Source organism: Canis lupus, chromosome 5, assembly GCF_048164855.1.
Source record: "Canis lupus baileyi chromosome 5, mCanLup2.hap1, whole genome shotgun sequence".
In the NCBI taxonomy this organism is placed as follows: domain Eukaryota; kingdom Metazoa; phylum Chordata; class Mammalia; order Carnivora; family Canidae; genus Canis; species Canis lupus.
The window spans coordinates 83,836,977-83,851,283 of NC_132842.1; the positions used below are offsets into that span (position 1 = coordinate 83,836,977).

The window sequence follows — 14,307 nt, forward strand, 5'->3', positions numbered from 1 at the left end:
CGGTGGAAAACTTTGCCTCTTCGTTGTCGCTCTCATGTCAGAGCTGCTTCTTGGCTTTGCCACAGGGTAGGGACATTGCCGTTCTTGCTCCTGTATGGGGTCGCATTTCAAAAAATACTACGAGAAACCTGTCCCCAGGGGCAGGGGGTGCTACTAACAGCCACAGCCAGCATCTGTGACCTTGAGAGCCACCCACCCTTCTGGTGCCTCAGTCTGTGTGATGTCAGGGCAAGATCCTTCCTAGGGGGGTGTTGACAGGGGGCAGTGAGGGCATGACCTTGAGGCCTGCTGCAGCCAGAAAGCACCAGATTCCTGCACTAGTACTAACTACCAGGTCTGTGCCGTGAGCACGGTGTGGGCTTCAGAAAGCACATGGAGGGATGGAAAGTGCTAGAAAAGGGAGAGATCCTCCTTCCAGTGTATGGCTGTCATGAATGTGTATCAATTACCTGACTCCTAAGGTCTCCTTCCCCAAAACAAGCTGAGGAGTCGTCCTTCCCTCCCTATTTGTTGGGAGCCTGAGCCAGTTTTCCTCTGGCGGGGGCTCTGCTCCAGACCACACTTCCCCATTTGAGACCAGTCCAGAGAGCGACAGTGTGTGCGGCTCAAATGGCCGTCAACTCATGGTAAATTTGCTCAGTGTCGCCGGAAGTTAATCAGAAGGCATCATCAACCGCGGAGAGTGCTTTTCTAGACCATCCTAGGACAGAAAAATCACTCTACCCAGGGGGCCATCACACGGAGTCTTGGATCCTGGCAGGAACCCCGTCTGCCTCCCGGCCCCCAGGCTTGTCTCCTGCTGCTCACCCCACGTCCTGCTGCTCTTCTCCCTCGCGCTTGGCAAGGGGAATATGTGGTTTTGGCAAATATGCTTTCAAGTGCCCTGAACACAAATAAGAGAAAGAAAGGCTGATGAGGAAGGGAAAGGGGACAGGAAGGGAGGCTTCTCACCTACCACTTACTTTGCCAACAGGGAGAGAGTAGAAGCGTAGAGGATGAGAAGATAGGAGGAGAGGAGGGGATGGCGGGGTGGGATGGAGGGAGGAGAAAAGAAAAGGAAAAGAGAAGAGGAGGGAAGAGCCAGGAAAGGGCGGGCCAGAGGATGGAGCGGACGGCACTGATGGCCCGGCCAGCCCTTGACTTGGGCCAGGCCGGAAGCACGCGCTGGCGCAGGGAGGGTGGTTGGGCGGTTAACTTTTGTTGTTAAAGTCTTGCTTCCTCCCTTCCTAGAGACGGGCCTCTGGGAAGGGTGCATCGGGGCCCTGGCCTTGCTCCTAACAAGCCCTACCTTCAAATCCAGGCTGTTCCAGGGAGAAAGGCCTGGCATGCAGCACTCCGCACTCCGGGGCCTGGGCAGCAGAACCCGGGCCCTTCCTCGCTGCCCTGGAGCCGAAGGACAGCGCCCGGGGCCCACAGAGTCTCTGCCTTTGGGTGCCCAGCCTTCCAGGAGAGGATCTTGCTGCCAACAAAGCGATCTTATTGTTTTCCCAAGCATTTGTTCACCTCTTAATAAATAATGATATTAGGTCTTTGGGGGGAAGGAGGAGAGAACTGCCAATAGGAGATTTAATTTGCTATAATCAACCCCTCTTAGCATGCAGAGTCACACAGGACGAGTAAAAGAATTAATCTCTACCAGAAAGAACTGCCTCTTCGGTGTTATGAATCTAATCACTCATGAGGCTGAGTTGGCACTTCGGGTTTAGCCAGAGCTCCAAGGAACAAAACCCACAAGATCGGGCTTCAGATGTGGTCTGAAGGGGACACGTTATTGAATTGGGGGGGGGGGGGTGCTGCGGACTACAAGGGGAATGGAACGCAAACAGAGGAACCCTGCCTCTTTTAGACACCCCCGAGATGTTCAGATAGACAGTTAGGGAATTTATAAACAACTGCAGGCCTCTGGGCTGCCCGCGTGAGACGTTCCTCCTTGCTTCCATTCTCCAGAATGGACTGTCACACCTGCCAATCACGCCCGGCACCCCTATTATACTTGGGAGATGTGTTTGCGCTGCGCCTACTGTTTTATAATCCTCAGAGGTGGAATTTCATAGCCCAGCAATGCTTTTGCCTTTGACATTCTCCTAAGCAGGATTTATTGCTTCCAAGACAGATGTGACTTGAATCGATTATGCCTTTTAAGCGGCCTCCAGATTCTCTGGAATACTTTGTGCCTGACTTCATTCAACTCGCAGGCTGATGTCAGAGCATTTCATCATAATCTAATGCTATTAAGAGTCCTCTGGGTGTGGAAGTGAGCAGGCTATTATACCAACCAAGTTAAGGGATGTGGTTACTACTCTTGAGAAGCCTGCGTCCTCCGACATGCAAGCCAATTGCACATCTATTAATACCACAAAATGCAGCTGAAGGGAAGGGGCACACAGAATTTCTATTCACATTCTGTTGACCTCCCATTATTGATGAACTCGGAATATGAAATAAGTACATTCACTCGTCTTTGCAATTGAGGTAAGAAGCAATGTCAAACCATGAACGGAAAATCACTGAATTTTCAAAAATGCTCAATAGACAGTCTCCTTAAAAACTGCGTATCTCTAGCTATCTCCTTCAAAACTGAAAACCACACATCACCCCTGGCCATACCCAAAATGTTGGGGTGCCTTAGCATTTTATAAGTTGGGCAGCACTAATCTTAAATGGACATGCTCTGAGCCTGAGGGCATTAAGTAACATGAGTCTAATTGACTTTAGCCACAGACCTAGAGATAACCACAAATAATGTTTCAAAAAGTTAGTGGTCTGGGGAGAAAAGAAATGAGGGTGGTATTTTTAGACCAAACTAATCACAATTTGCCTCATCCTACATTAGTCTGAAAGACAAGAGGGAAGAGTCTTTGAGCAAAAGTAGACAAACAAATGATGGGTCCAAGACACCACAGCACTTCTGCTACCTGACCTTCTGTTTTCTGCCCCCTCAGGAGGACTTAACCCACCCTCCTTTTGGAGGCATGACTTTAGGGGAATATCCACCATACCCTGCTCCATTTCATCTGGCCATGTAAGTGAGAAGATTCCAGCAGGCATTGATTGGGGATCAGGAGAGAATGAGATAGTAAGACGCTCCTACACAGTAACCACATTTTATGGGATATTGTAGTCTTATTAGATTTAAAAAAGGGGTAAATGGTGACCAACACCATGAAGGATGACAGTTGTCAAATGAATCCAGCATTGCAGGCGGGGGGTGGGGGGGGAATGTTTTCTTAAGCAATATTGAACACTTCTGAAATTCCTTCTAGACATGAGTGAAGGAGAGAAAAAAGAATGGTTTTTTATCTCCTCAGATTTTGCGAACTAGAGTTTACACAATATATCTGGGGAATTATTTAGCTAGTTCCCTTGGCTGGTGTGTTAGCTATAGGATTGGGCCCAGGCACTGAGGAAAGCTAATCCTTTCAAGGACAATTTGCTCTCTTTTATTTGGTAAATTGTTCGAATTTCCCCTTTTTTGCCCCAAGTCTTAAAATTAGCTGTTAGAACTTCAGAAACTTTCCTTTTTCCACCAGGCAGGCTCAGGAAGAAAGGAGAAGTGGAATGGGCTGCTCATAATAAAGGGGAGAAGGGAGAACAGTGAATAAAAATGAAAGGCTTTGCATAATTTGGGTCATCTGAACAGAGGGCCTCAAAACTCCCATGGGGCAGCTTCCGGCATTGACAGGTAAGAAACGCACCAAAGCCCTGCCAGTTAAAGTCTTACTGGTACAAGATACCGGCTTCATGATTGATTTAAAAAATCAAACATAAAACACCACCATGGTAGAAACAAAAGCAAAGAAACCACATTTCAAAATCTGATACAGAGCAGAACACAGGAAACCACCAACCACTCTGACCTCACTGCTGTCGAACAGAAAACAAGCTCAGGAAGAAAGCTCCAGGGCAAACTAATACAAAATCACCAAAACCAAAGAACATTTTCTGAAACATTTCTAGATACTGAGGGGGTAGACATGACAATAAAATCTAGTTCGGCTTGGCTTCACGAACACAGCAAACTACCACTTTTCCTAAAACACCTGGTGTTTGCCTACCAACATATCTGGGGAGACCCACCAACAAAGCCAGAAGGAGTATATCGATTACCTTTAAATATTTCAATAAAATAGTGCACGAGGAGAAATCTTGAAGAGGAATCTCAACAAAAGCATGCAATGAGCTAAATCCCTTCTGTAATTAATTCATTGTGAGCATTAAAACACACACACACACGCATACAACAGTGCTGATTCGCTTACTGGTGGTGCATCAAATGTACCAAAATATTCATTAGCTGCTCAGTGATGCTTCTTGGGATCCATATCGCTCCACTCCAAAGCATTTGCCAGCTTTGATGCCTGCCAAGTTTGTATGTAAATGGATTTTCACTTTTCCAAGGCTAATGAGAGATCTGTTAAATTCTCAGAAACAACACATATATTCTTTTTAAGCCCTATTACTTTGACTTAAAACCAAGCTATTTCAATACTAAATCCCAAATAATTCCTAATCAGAAATCTACCACCCTGTATATCAGAATGTCTGCGACGTGGCTGTTTACCACAAAGGCGGTTTCCAGTAAGTGTGGTAGTCGAACAGTTTTGCACAATTTCTACCAAAAAGAAAACAAACAGAAAGATACCACGGACTCATCAATCTCTGTACCTGAGCATCCATTAAGAGGTGTCTCATCAGTATCATGGAACTCTTCAGAGTCTCTTTCTCAGTGGGTAGAAAGGGGTCTTTGTCCTCTTCTAGCGCCTTCGACTTGGTGACAATAAAATGGGATATCTGGTCATTTAGGGTGTGCAGTGACTGCACAGCTACAAAAAAAAAGAGAAAGAAGGAGAGAGTGATCAAAACAGGTAACTTTCAAAGAGAACTTGGCTAGTACTTTTAAAGGGAGAACTAGAGGTGTGCGTATAAGGTACAAGCCATGGAGGTACTGAGAAGCCAGGATATCCCCGAAGCTCTCCAACACATATGTTTAACAGCTAACAAGTATTTATTGAGTGCTCACCAAACACTAAACCTATATGGAGTGCTTGGGGTATAATGGCAAGCAAGGGCAGACACGACGCCTACCCTCATGGAGCGGCCAGTCCTGTTGAGAAAACTGAAAAGAAACAAGTCAGGGAACACTTCCCTGAAGATGACTTTGTGGTGTTTGTAAATTACAGAGATTAACAGGGCATGACGGGACAGTCCTAGAGTAGATTTACATTTATGGTAATAAACTTGGCTACTTTACCTCTAAGCAGATGGCCTCCATCATTAAAGTATATGAAGGGACAAAGGCCATGTTTTCCAGTCAGTGCTGCATGTGTGCTGGGAGGATTATTATTTCTCTGTAATTCACATAGCGCTTGCCATCTGACCTGTTATAAATTCAAAGATTTCATTTATCTATAATGCTTGTTGCCTCTTTCTCTACAGTCTCTACAGTGCATTCAGGAAGAGCAGAGATTTTTTTAAAAATCTTTGTGTATGGTGATATCCCCAACAACTAAGGCAGTGACTAGCAAATAGGAGGTGCTCTATAAACATTATAGAATTTCTTTATTTCTCCTTGAATTCAAATTTCTTTACTTATGGGATTTGTGTAGGTTTCAGGTAAACCTAGCCTCTTGAACCAAGAAAAGTAAAGCTTAGGCATCCTCAGGAAAACCACTGTACCAACCACAGTTCTGAAGATGAAAGTTATCATCAAAAACTCATATACAATAGAATAACTCCGAGCACTTCTGATTCTGACCAGGAGGGAGTAAGAGGGTTCAAATTACCCTCTTGCATAAATAACTAGAAAACTTTGCGATATCTTCCCAACAAGTATTTTTAGACCTCAAACAACTGGCAGCATAATACTGTGATCCTTTAGAAAAGAGAAGAAAAAAAAAGTCGAGTCCTATCATCACCAGGCATTCTGTAATAAAGGGATGGCTAGACTTCAGCATAGGAACAAGAACCCAAGGACAGTCCACTGATCACACTGAATTGAGAAGACAGAGACTGGGAAAGCTACATTTGCTACAGTCTGTAAGACAAAGAACTGAAGGGGAGGGAGCTGCACAGAGATCTCCAGAAATCTGCACAAGGGTCCCTTTGAACTCTTGGCTGAGTGTCAAACCTGTGTATGAGAAGGATGAAACCCTCCGTGAACAGGCAAGAAAAAATTCCAGAAGAGAAGAGTTCTAGGTCTGAGCAACTCTAAACCAAATGATTCCATGAGATCTCACAGAGCCACAAATTGTGCACATGCTCATCAGCCAAAGTGAATGGGCTTTGCTGGAATTCAGGGCACATTCAATAAAGACTCCAGAAGGATCATGCTTTAGAAATGAAGCTAAATAATCCATAGAATAAAGGCTACTCTAGGCCTATCCAAAAAGAGTTTAAAAGTAAGCCTGAAAGAATCAAACTGATCTGCAAGTAACTAAAATACCTTCCAGGGGGGGAAAAATGGAGCATCTTTTGTGTAGAAGTATGACAAGATCTAGCACCCAAAAGTACAAAATTCACAATGCTCAGTATTCAATAAAAAATTACCAGACATGTAAAGAAGCAAGAAAGTGTGACTCATAGCCTGGAGAAAAATCAGTATATAGAAACAGACCCATAAATAACAAGTGATAGTATTAGCAAGCATGGCTATTAAAACAGCTATTATGGATGTGTTTTGCATGTTCAAAGTGGTAAAATAAAACATGATTATAATGAGGAGAAAAATAGAATATTCAAATCAGAACCAAATGGAGCTTCTAGGAATGAAAAATGCAGTATCTAAAATGAAATTTTTACTGAGTGAGATTAATAGCAGATTAAAATGCAGAAGAAAAGACCAGTGGATTTGATACTATAGCAATAAAACTCTCTAGAATGAACAGAGCCTCTCTGACAATATAAAGCTGTCTGACATACATGCACTTGGAGTCTGGGGGTGGGGTGAGGGCAGGGACTGAAATAATGTTTAAGGAATTAATGGACAAAGTGTTTTCCAAATTTGATAAATTATAAACATATAAATACCAGAGTCTCAATAAACCCCAAACAAGACAAACACAAAGAAAACTGCATCAAGGCAGATTATAACCAAATTGCTAAACACACACACACACACACACACACACACACAGTGAGAATGAGAAAATCTTAAAATCGGCCAGAGAAAAGGCATATTGCATTCAAAGGAACGAAGATAAGAATGATGTCAGACTTGTAATAAGAATCTATGCAAACCAGAAGATAATCTGTGCATCTTTAAAATACCGAAAGAAAAAAGACACTTGTCAACCTAGAATTCTATAACCAACAATATCCTTCAGTAATGAAGGTGAAACAATGACTTTTTTAGATAAACAAAAGTTGAGAGGAAAATTTTAGTTTACAAAAATGTAAAAAAAGAAGGCTTAAAAGGAACAACATGTAACATATAAAGACTTTTTCCTTCCCATCTTTTAATTCATTTAAAAGATAATAGATGTTTGAAAGTAAAACAATAATTTACGAGGTTAACATATATAAAAGTAAAACATATGACAGTACAAAGAATGAGAATATTCACAAACACATAAAGTACAATATTATTTGAAGGTGGACTGTGTTGTCAGATATGCAGTGTAAATCCTATAGTAAGTACTACAAATAATAAATAATAAAGAAACAAATGATGGTTTTGAACTACAGAGAATCAAACTTGGAAACCAGAGCATAGTGTCGCAACCGTAAGCCACAGAGTAGAAAGAATATAGGATATGACATCAGAGAAGTTCCTCACCGCTCAGGAAGACTCTCAAATCCTGCCCTGGACTGGGGGAGGACCTTGGCCCAGACAGGGAAAGATGAACAAGAAAGTATGAGGCTGATTCCCGTGTCCCCGAATCTTCATTCTCTGAAGGAGATAGTTAGAAACACCCAGATAGATTTGGGGATTTGAAAGCTGAAGTGACTTACTGTCTTATGTCCTGCCCCAGGCATATGGATGGGGCACTCGGCATGCACATGTCAGTATTTGTGTAGAAATGATAACTACATGGTCTACTCTGCCAGGGAAGATCGGAGATTGCACTACTGCTTTACCACCATCATCCCCCAACCTCCAGTCTTTTCTAGCATCCTGGGGGACGAAACCATTTCCATTGAGTTCATGGAGCAGGCACACATCCCCAAGACAGGACAACACAGAAGCCTCCCGACAACCCAAAAAGAGGGGGAAGTGGGTGGACACCTGGGTGGCTCAGCAGTTAAAGTGTCTGCCTTCAGCTCAGGGCCTGATCCTGGAGTCCCGGGATTGAATCCTGCATCGAGCTCCCTGCACGGAGCTTGCTTCTCCCTCTGCCTGTGTCTCTGCCTCTCTCTCTCTCTCTCTTTCCTCTCGCTCACTCTTGAATAAATAAATAAAATATTAAAAAAAAAAGAAGGGGGCGTGGGTAAAGAGCAATCTGAATTTATTTGATAACTACCCAGAAAAGATACTAAGTTTTCAGCCAGAAGTGCTGAGTTACCATTAGTGAAAATGCAGGTTCCAGATCGAAGCTGAGTTCTGTTGCAGAAAGTTAAAAACAACAAATGACTTTTTCAGTATGGACCCTAAATTTTTCGACTCTCTGTATTTCCTGCCAATAGGAAAGTTGGGGTACAGGTAAGAAAACTGAAGCTCTAAAATATGCCCTAGGGGCACCTGGGTGGCTCAGTCTTAAGCATCTGCCCTCAGCTCAGGTCCTGATCCCAGGGTCCTGGGGTCAGGCCCTGCATCAGGCTCCCTGCTCAGCAGAGGGCCTGCTTCTCCCTGTCGCTCTGCCTGCTGCTCCCCTTGCTTGTGCTCTCTCTCTCTGTCAAATAAATAAATAAATCTTTAAAAATAAAATAAAAATATGCTTTAAACTTCACTTTGTCCTAAATGCGAAAGACAAACTGCAAGAGGTAAGGACTCCCTCTTCTGCTCAAAGAATAGACACTTCCATTAAAGAACCTACCATATTGTGTTACAACTGCTTACAAATCCATCTGTGGTAGATTTAATGATTAGTTCCAAAACCCGTCTCTGAATCTATTCCTACAAAACCCTCCCTCCTCATGACTCTCCTTGGTGGAGAAACATACTTCCTGCCTTAAATAATATCAGGTTTTTCCAAATGACTTGCTTTAGCCCATTGTATGTGAGCAGACACGAGCTATGCCATGTCCAAGCAGAAGCGTTAAGAGCAATTTTGTGGTTCCACCGTGACTCTTTTCCCTTTGCCATGAGAAGAGCTCAGATCCCAGGATGCAGAAAACATGTACGTGAAAAGCAAACTTTCACTACTGACAAACACCCAAGACTAGGGGGGCTATTTGTTACTAGCGCACAACCTAACGAATGTTGTTTCATAGTCTCTGGACTAGATGATGACTCTCTTGAAGGCAAGAATAGAACTTTGTTCACCATTTATCAAGGGCGTCTAGCACAGGAAAGCCACTCGGGAAATGTTTATTGAAAGAGTAAATACAGCTGGTTTGACGGTTCAGATTCTAAAGCCAGTTGGCTTGGGTCTCAAGGCTGCCTGCCCCTCTGACTAGCTATAATAAGAATAATGACAACAATTATGGTTTATCGAGTCCCTATCATATGTCAGGGGCTTATAAAACCTTTGTGCGACTGATGGTTCACTGATAACGTGGGCCCTGGGGTCAGAAGCCTGAGCTCTGACTTTCACTAAGCAGGTGAATTTGGACAAGTTCCTTTATATCCCACAGGGCCCGGCGTGTTGTAAGTTCCCAACGAATGTTGGCTGCTGTTCTGGTTAAAGATCTGTTAGAGATGGGGAATCTGAAGCCCAGAGAGGTTCCCACAACAGGGATGAGGCCCAAGGCCATGACTCTCCAACGCCTCTTCTCACGATCTTGCCATGATGCCACACTTTGGGTCCAGAATAACATCATGAGAGACACCACCACCAAGTGGCGTGCTAGACCCCCAACACCAGTCACGTGGGACACAATAAAAGTAAGGGCAGGGAACATTTCTAGACTCTTTTTTTTTATTTTTATTTTTTATTTTTAAAATGCATTATTTTTATTTTACTTTTTTTTATAAATTTATTTTTTATTGGTGTTCAATTTGCCAACATATAGAATAACACCCACTGCTCATCCCATCAAGCGCCCACCTCAGTGCCCGTCTAGACTCCTTTTTTAAGCAGATGTAAAACAAGCAGATGGCAGAGTGCCTGGCACACAGTAAACATTCCATGTGCTCAAAACGGCTAGGATCTGAGCACGCTTCTGGATGTTTCCTTGCCTCTACTTCTTGAACCCCTCCTCTCCGTCACACAGTTCCTGGGCCGACAGTCAGCAGCAGCAGTGGTGGGGATATTATAGCAAACGTCTACGGGCGACTCTGCATGGCAAGAGCAGAGCTACAGGCTTAACAGGCACCGCCTCAATTAATCACCAGGACAATTCTATTGAAGTGAGTGCTATTGTTTTGCTCCCATCTTACAAACAGGAACTCAGATGAAGTGTCACCCAGGATTACCTGCTTAGTCGGTGAGGGGGGCAGGACTGCTACCCGGGCAGCGAGTGTGCCCATTGTGCTGCCCCCACTCTGCAGGCCACTTGCTGCTCTGTCCCAGGCTCCTCTTGGGCTAAACCCAGCTGCCTGTCTGGTTCCCCGACACCCTCCCATCCCGCTCTCACCACCACCCTTAGGACACGGCCAAGGGCTCACACTGATGTATTTCCCCCGGGGCCAGGGACCACCCAGGCCCAGCCTCCAAGTACAGCGACAGACTGGGCGTGGAGCGGCACCTGGGGAGCCCTGCACATTCCCAGGCGAAGAAACAGGCAAGATCACAGCTCCCCGAAGACACTGCGGCAGTTTGAGGGTATTGACCCTGGAGCTCGGCCGCCTGGGTCTCAGCGCCGTCTGCCCCTCCAGCTGTCAGGAGCTTGGAGGAGTTACTTGACCCCTCAGTGTTCCCATCTGCAAGTGGGGAGGATAACAGGAACAGCTTCCTAGGGTGACTCTGAATTATAGGAGGCAGTTTGCACAAAGCCCCCGAACACAGCATCTGTCACATGACAATTCTATGCAAAGCTCTATTATGATTATTTTTTTTTTCTATTATGATTATTAATCCACAGCCTGTACCTCAAGTCTTCAACCTGATGTTAACCAGTTGCTATGTTTATAACCGGGGATAATCGTGAACTCCTCGTTACATAAATCAGCCAAGATGGTCTGAATTGTTTATTTCTTCACTGCAGGCTGAGACCCATTAATTCAAAAGCCAGCAGGTGCCAAACTCAAAATTTTTACATATCCACTTGTGCTAAATATAGCCCAAATAGGCAGATTTTTAGCTATTTGGAGCCCATCTCCTCTGCGTGCCCCACAAAACTGCACCCAGTCTCTGCTAGCCATGGAAAAGACAAGCCTAAGCGGCTCTCTGACCCCCAGAACTGTGCTGCTAGGTGCTAGGTGACATCTCCTAGATGCCCAAGTCCCCTCTAGGATCCCCCTCTCCCCTGGCGCGTTCCTCTGCCCTCCTCGAGCTCTCCAGGAGGTCACCTGCTGTGAGGGACTTCCTGGAATCCAAAACTTGTCAAAGCCTCACCCAAAAAAGCCTGCGTGTGCTACTGCCACCTAGGGGTCATGTCTTTTTCCTTGAGGAGCCCCCAGATCCTTGGGACCCCCTATATTTCATTTTGTGTTACCAGTTACAAATTGTCTAGTGCTTCGTAGACAGTAAATACGTAAGAACAGCAAGTGGACCGATTGGAAGGAATGACAACAGGGAGGAATATTTTTCCCCTTGTGTCTCGGCGTGGAGCTAATCTTCAGGGTTCTTCGGCTTGTGCGATGGGTACCTTACGTGTGTCGGGTTAGCATCTTTCTCCAGTGTGTTCTCATAAAAGGAGCTATCTCAAAAAAAAAAAAAAAAAAAAAAAAAAACTATCTCTCCTTTTCCTGGAAACACGATCCCCACCTGTAGTCCAGGGAGGGCTGGTCCTATTCTGAGGTCCCGGAGGTAGGCACACGGTCCAGACCTGGACCATCTAAAGCTTTTCATTTCCCTGGCAATGGAGGTTGGCTCAGAAGAAGTGTAACCTAAACATGGTCAATCAGATTTAATCCCAGGACCACTTGCTAGAACTATGAAGAGGTAGAGCGTATCCTTGTTGGTTGCTATTGCTACACTGGTAGCAGTACGGAGCAGCTGGTGGCCTTTGTAGCCATCATTTGAGGAGCCTCCCCACCCACCTGAGAATAAAATCACCTGAGCCAAGGGATAATTATCACTGACGAATAGGGGGAAAGATTCCTGACCGCATCATTACAGCATCGGGATTCAGTCACCGACTTCTCATTTACGTGGGTCAGCAAATTCCCTTCTTTCCATTAGCCCCTCTGGGTTGAGTTTCTGTCATTTGCAATCAAGAAGCCCGATTACGATAAAGAAGCCTGTACTTTTCTTATTGCAACAGTAATTTATGTGATTATTTCTTTAACGTATGCTTTCCTCTGTGGCAGACTCAAATGATCCTAAATTTTGTGTTACTCCTTCCATTGAGACGTAGGGCATAAATCCCCTCCCAGGAGTCTGGCTGGCTTTAACGACACAGTTCACCATTATTAGTAAGGGGTAGAAGTGACATTGTGGGATTTCTAAGGCTAGGTCGTAAGAGGTCTTGCAGCTCCTGCTTGAGATTTCGGAACAACTGCCCTGAGAGAAGCTACCTGCCGTGTAAGAAGTCTGACCGCCACGAGACCACCATGCCTGAAGGAAGCCCACACACATAGACTACGTGGGGGAGGAGAGAGATGCCTGGCCAGCCTCAGTTCTTCCGAGCAGCTAGCCAGACCAGGTTCCAGATGTCTGAATAAAGAAGCCTTCTTGAATATTCCAATCCTAGAGGAGGCAATGTAGAGAAGAACCAGGGAATCTCGCCATCTTCCATAACTGATGCTTCCGACACATGGCCCCGGCCATCTCTACCATTCAAGTCACCCAAGATATGGCCCCTGCCACTCTGGAGCAGGGCTGAACCACTCCTTGACACCATACCCAAATTCCTGGCCCACAAAACTGTGAGTATGGCAAGGTATTGACTCACACCATTCAGTGTGGGGATGGGTCACTATGCAACACCAGGTAACCGTAAGACCTTCACCGAGTCCTAAGTTCCCAGAGGCCAGCAACAGGGTTTACTCAATTAATCACTATATACCCAGCATCTCGCACATAGTAGCACTTGAACAAACCAATATTTATCCAGAAGTATTTAAAAAAGAATAACTGGGGAAAAAAGGCAACCTCACCCCATTCTGTCCCCCCCCCTGCTACCCCATTCATAATACCCTAGAATCGGGTATTATGTACACTCTGCTCCATTTGGCATATAGAAATCTCAACCAAATAATACTGTTCTTAAAATGTATGATGGATTATGGAATGAAGAGCCATATATATGCTTTCTTACCTACCTGAGGTTAGGAAATTGAGTCATAAAACCAGTTTACTTGCTTGGTGGCTCGGAATGTGAAATGATGTTAAATTTATTGCATGTTATTCTGGTCTACAAATTTGAAGAAACACGTATTTCTATAGCAGGCTTATTTATATAAAGTGCTCATTTGAATTTCACTGTACATTAATGAGTATTTATTTAGGTTTCAGATAAGGATGGTACATTCATGGGTTGGTGGAAGAAAAAATAACAAGTTCCAACATTTTGTGTCATTAGCAAAAATAGAAGGTACACATAAAATTTCTTAATGTTTTCTGAAGAGAATAACAGCTTACCACACTGTGCCTCTATTTTTATAGATCGGATGAAGTATAGAACATGAAATAATAATAATATGACCCTAAACACTCATTTTATGCAGACGAGTCCAGATGTCACCGAGATGGGCCATTGTACATTTTTATAGAAAAATATACCAAATGAATCATATCATGGGGCACAGCCTCGCCACCAGAAGCTCCGTGGGTTTTATGATCTTGTCATTTATATGGTCCATAGATGTGAACTAATGATCAAATTTATCCCTACATGTTAAACAACCTTTGCTTTTCACGTATCTCAAATTCTGTGATGTATTTTGCATTAAAATGCTCACGAGTTTCCAGTTCTTGCTTTAATATGGTCTCATTAAACAAATGAAGCCTAAATAATTCAGGTATTTTTTTCCCCCCGTCGTTACAATAAAACTCATTCTGCAAGTCAAAAGTTGATGCTGGAGGAGAGGATGTGGAATTGAAACCCTCGTATGTCGCCAGTGGGAATGTCAAGTGGTACAGCCGCTGTGGAAAACAGCCTGGC

The 14,307-nt window shown here is 44.3% G+C and overlaps 1 protein-coding gene across 3 annotated transcripts in view; it reads right to left on the minus strand.

Annotated features, from left to right (window-relative positions):
• Positions 1 to 14,307, minus strand: part of KAZN (kazrin, periplakin interacting protein) — a 1,010,923-nt gene that overhangs the window by 772,435 nt on the left and 224,181 nt on the right. For all 3 annotated transcript variants that reach the window (XM_072828267.1, XM_072828268.1, XM_072828276.1), the window contains exon 2: positions 4,666 to 4,823. In XM_072828267.1, coding sequence (XP_072684368.1) covers positions 4,666 to 4,823 — 158 coding nt within the window. The remainder of the gene's footprint in view (positions 1 to 4,665; positions 4,824 to 14,307) is intronic.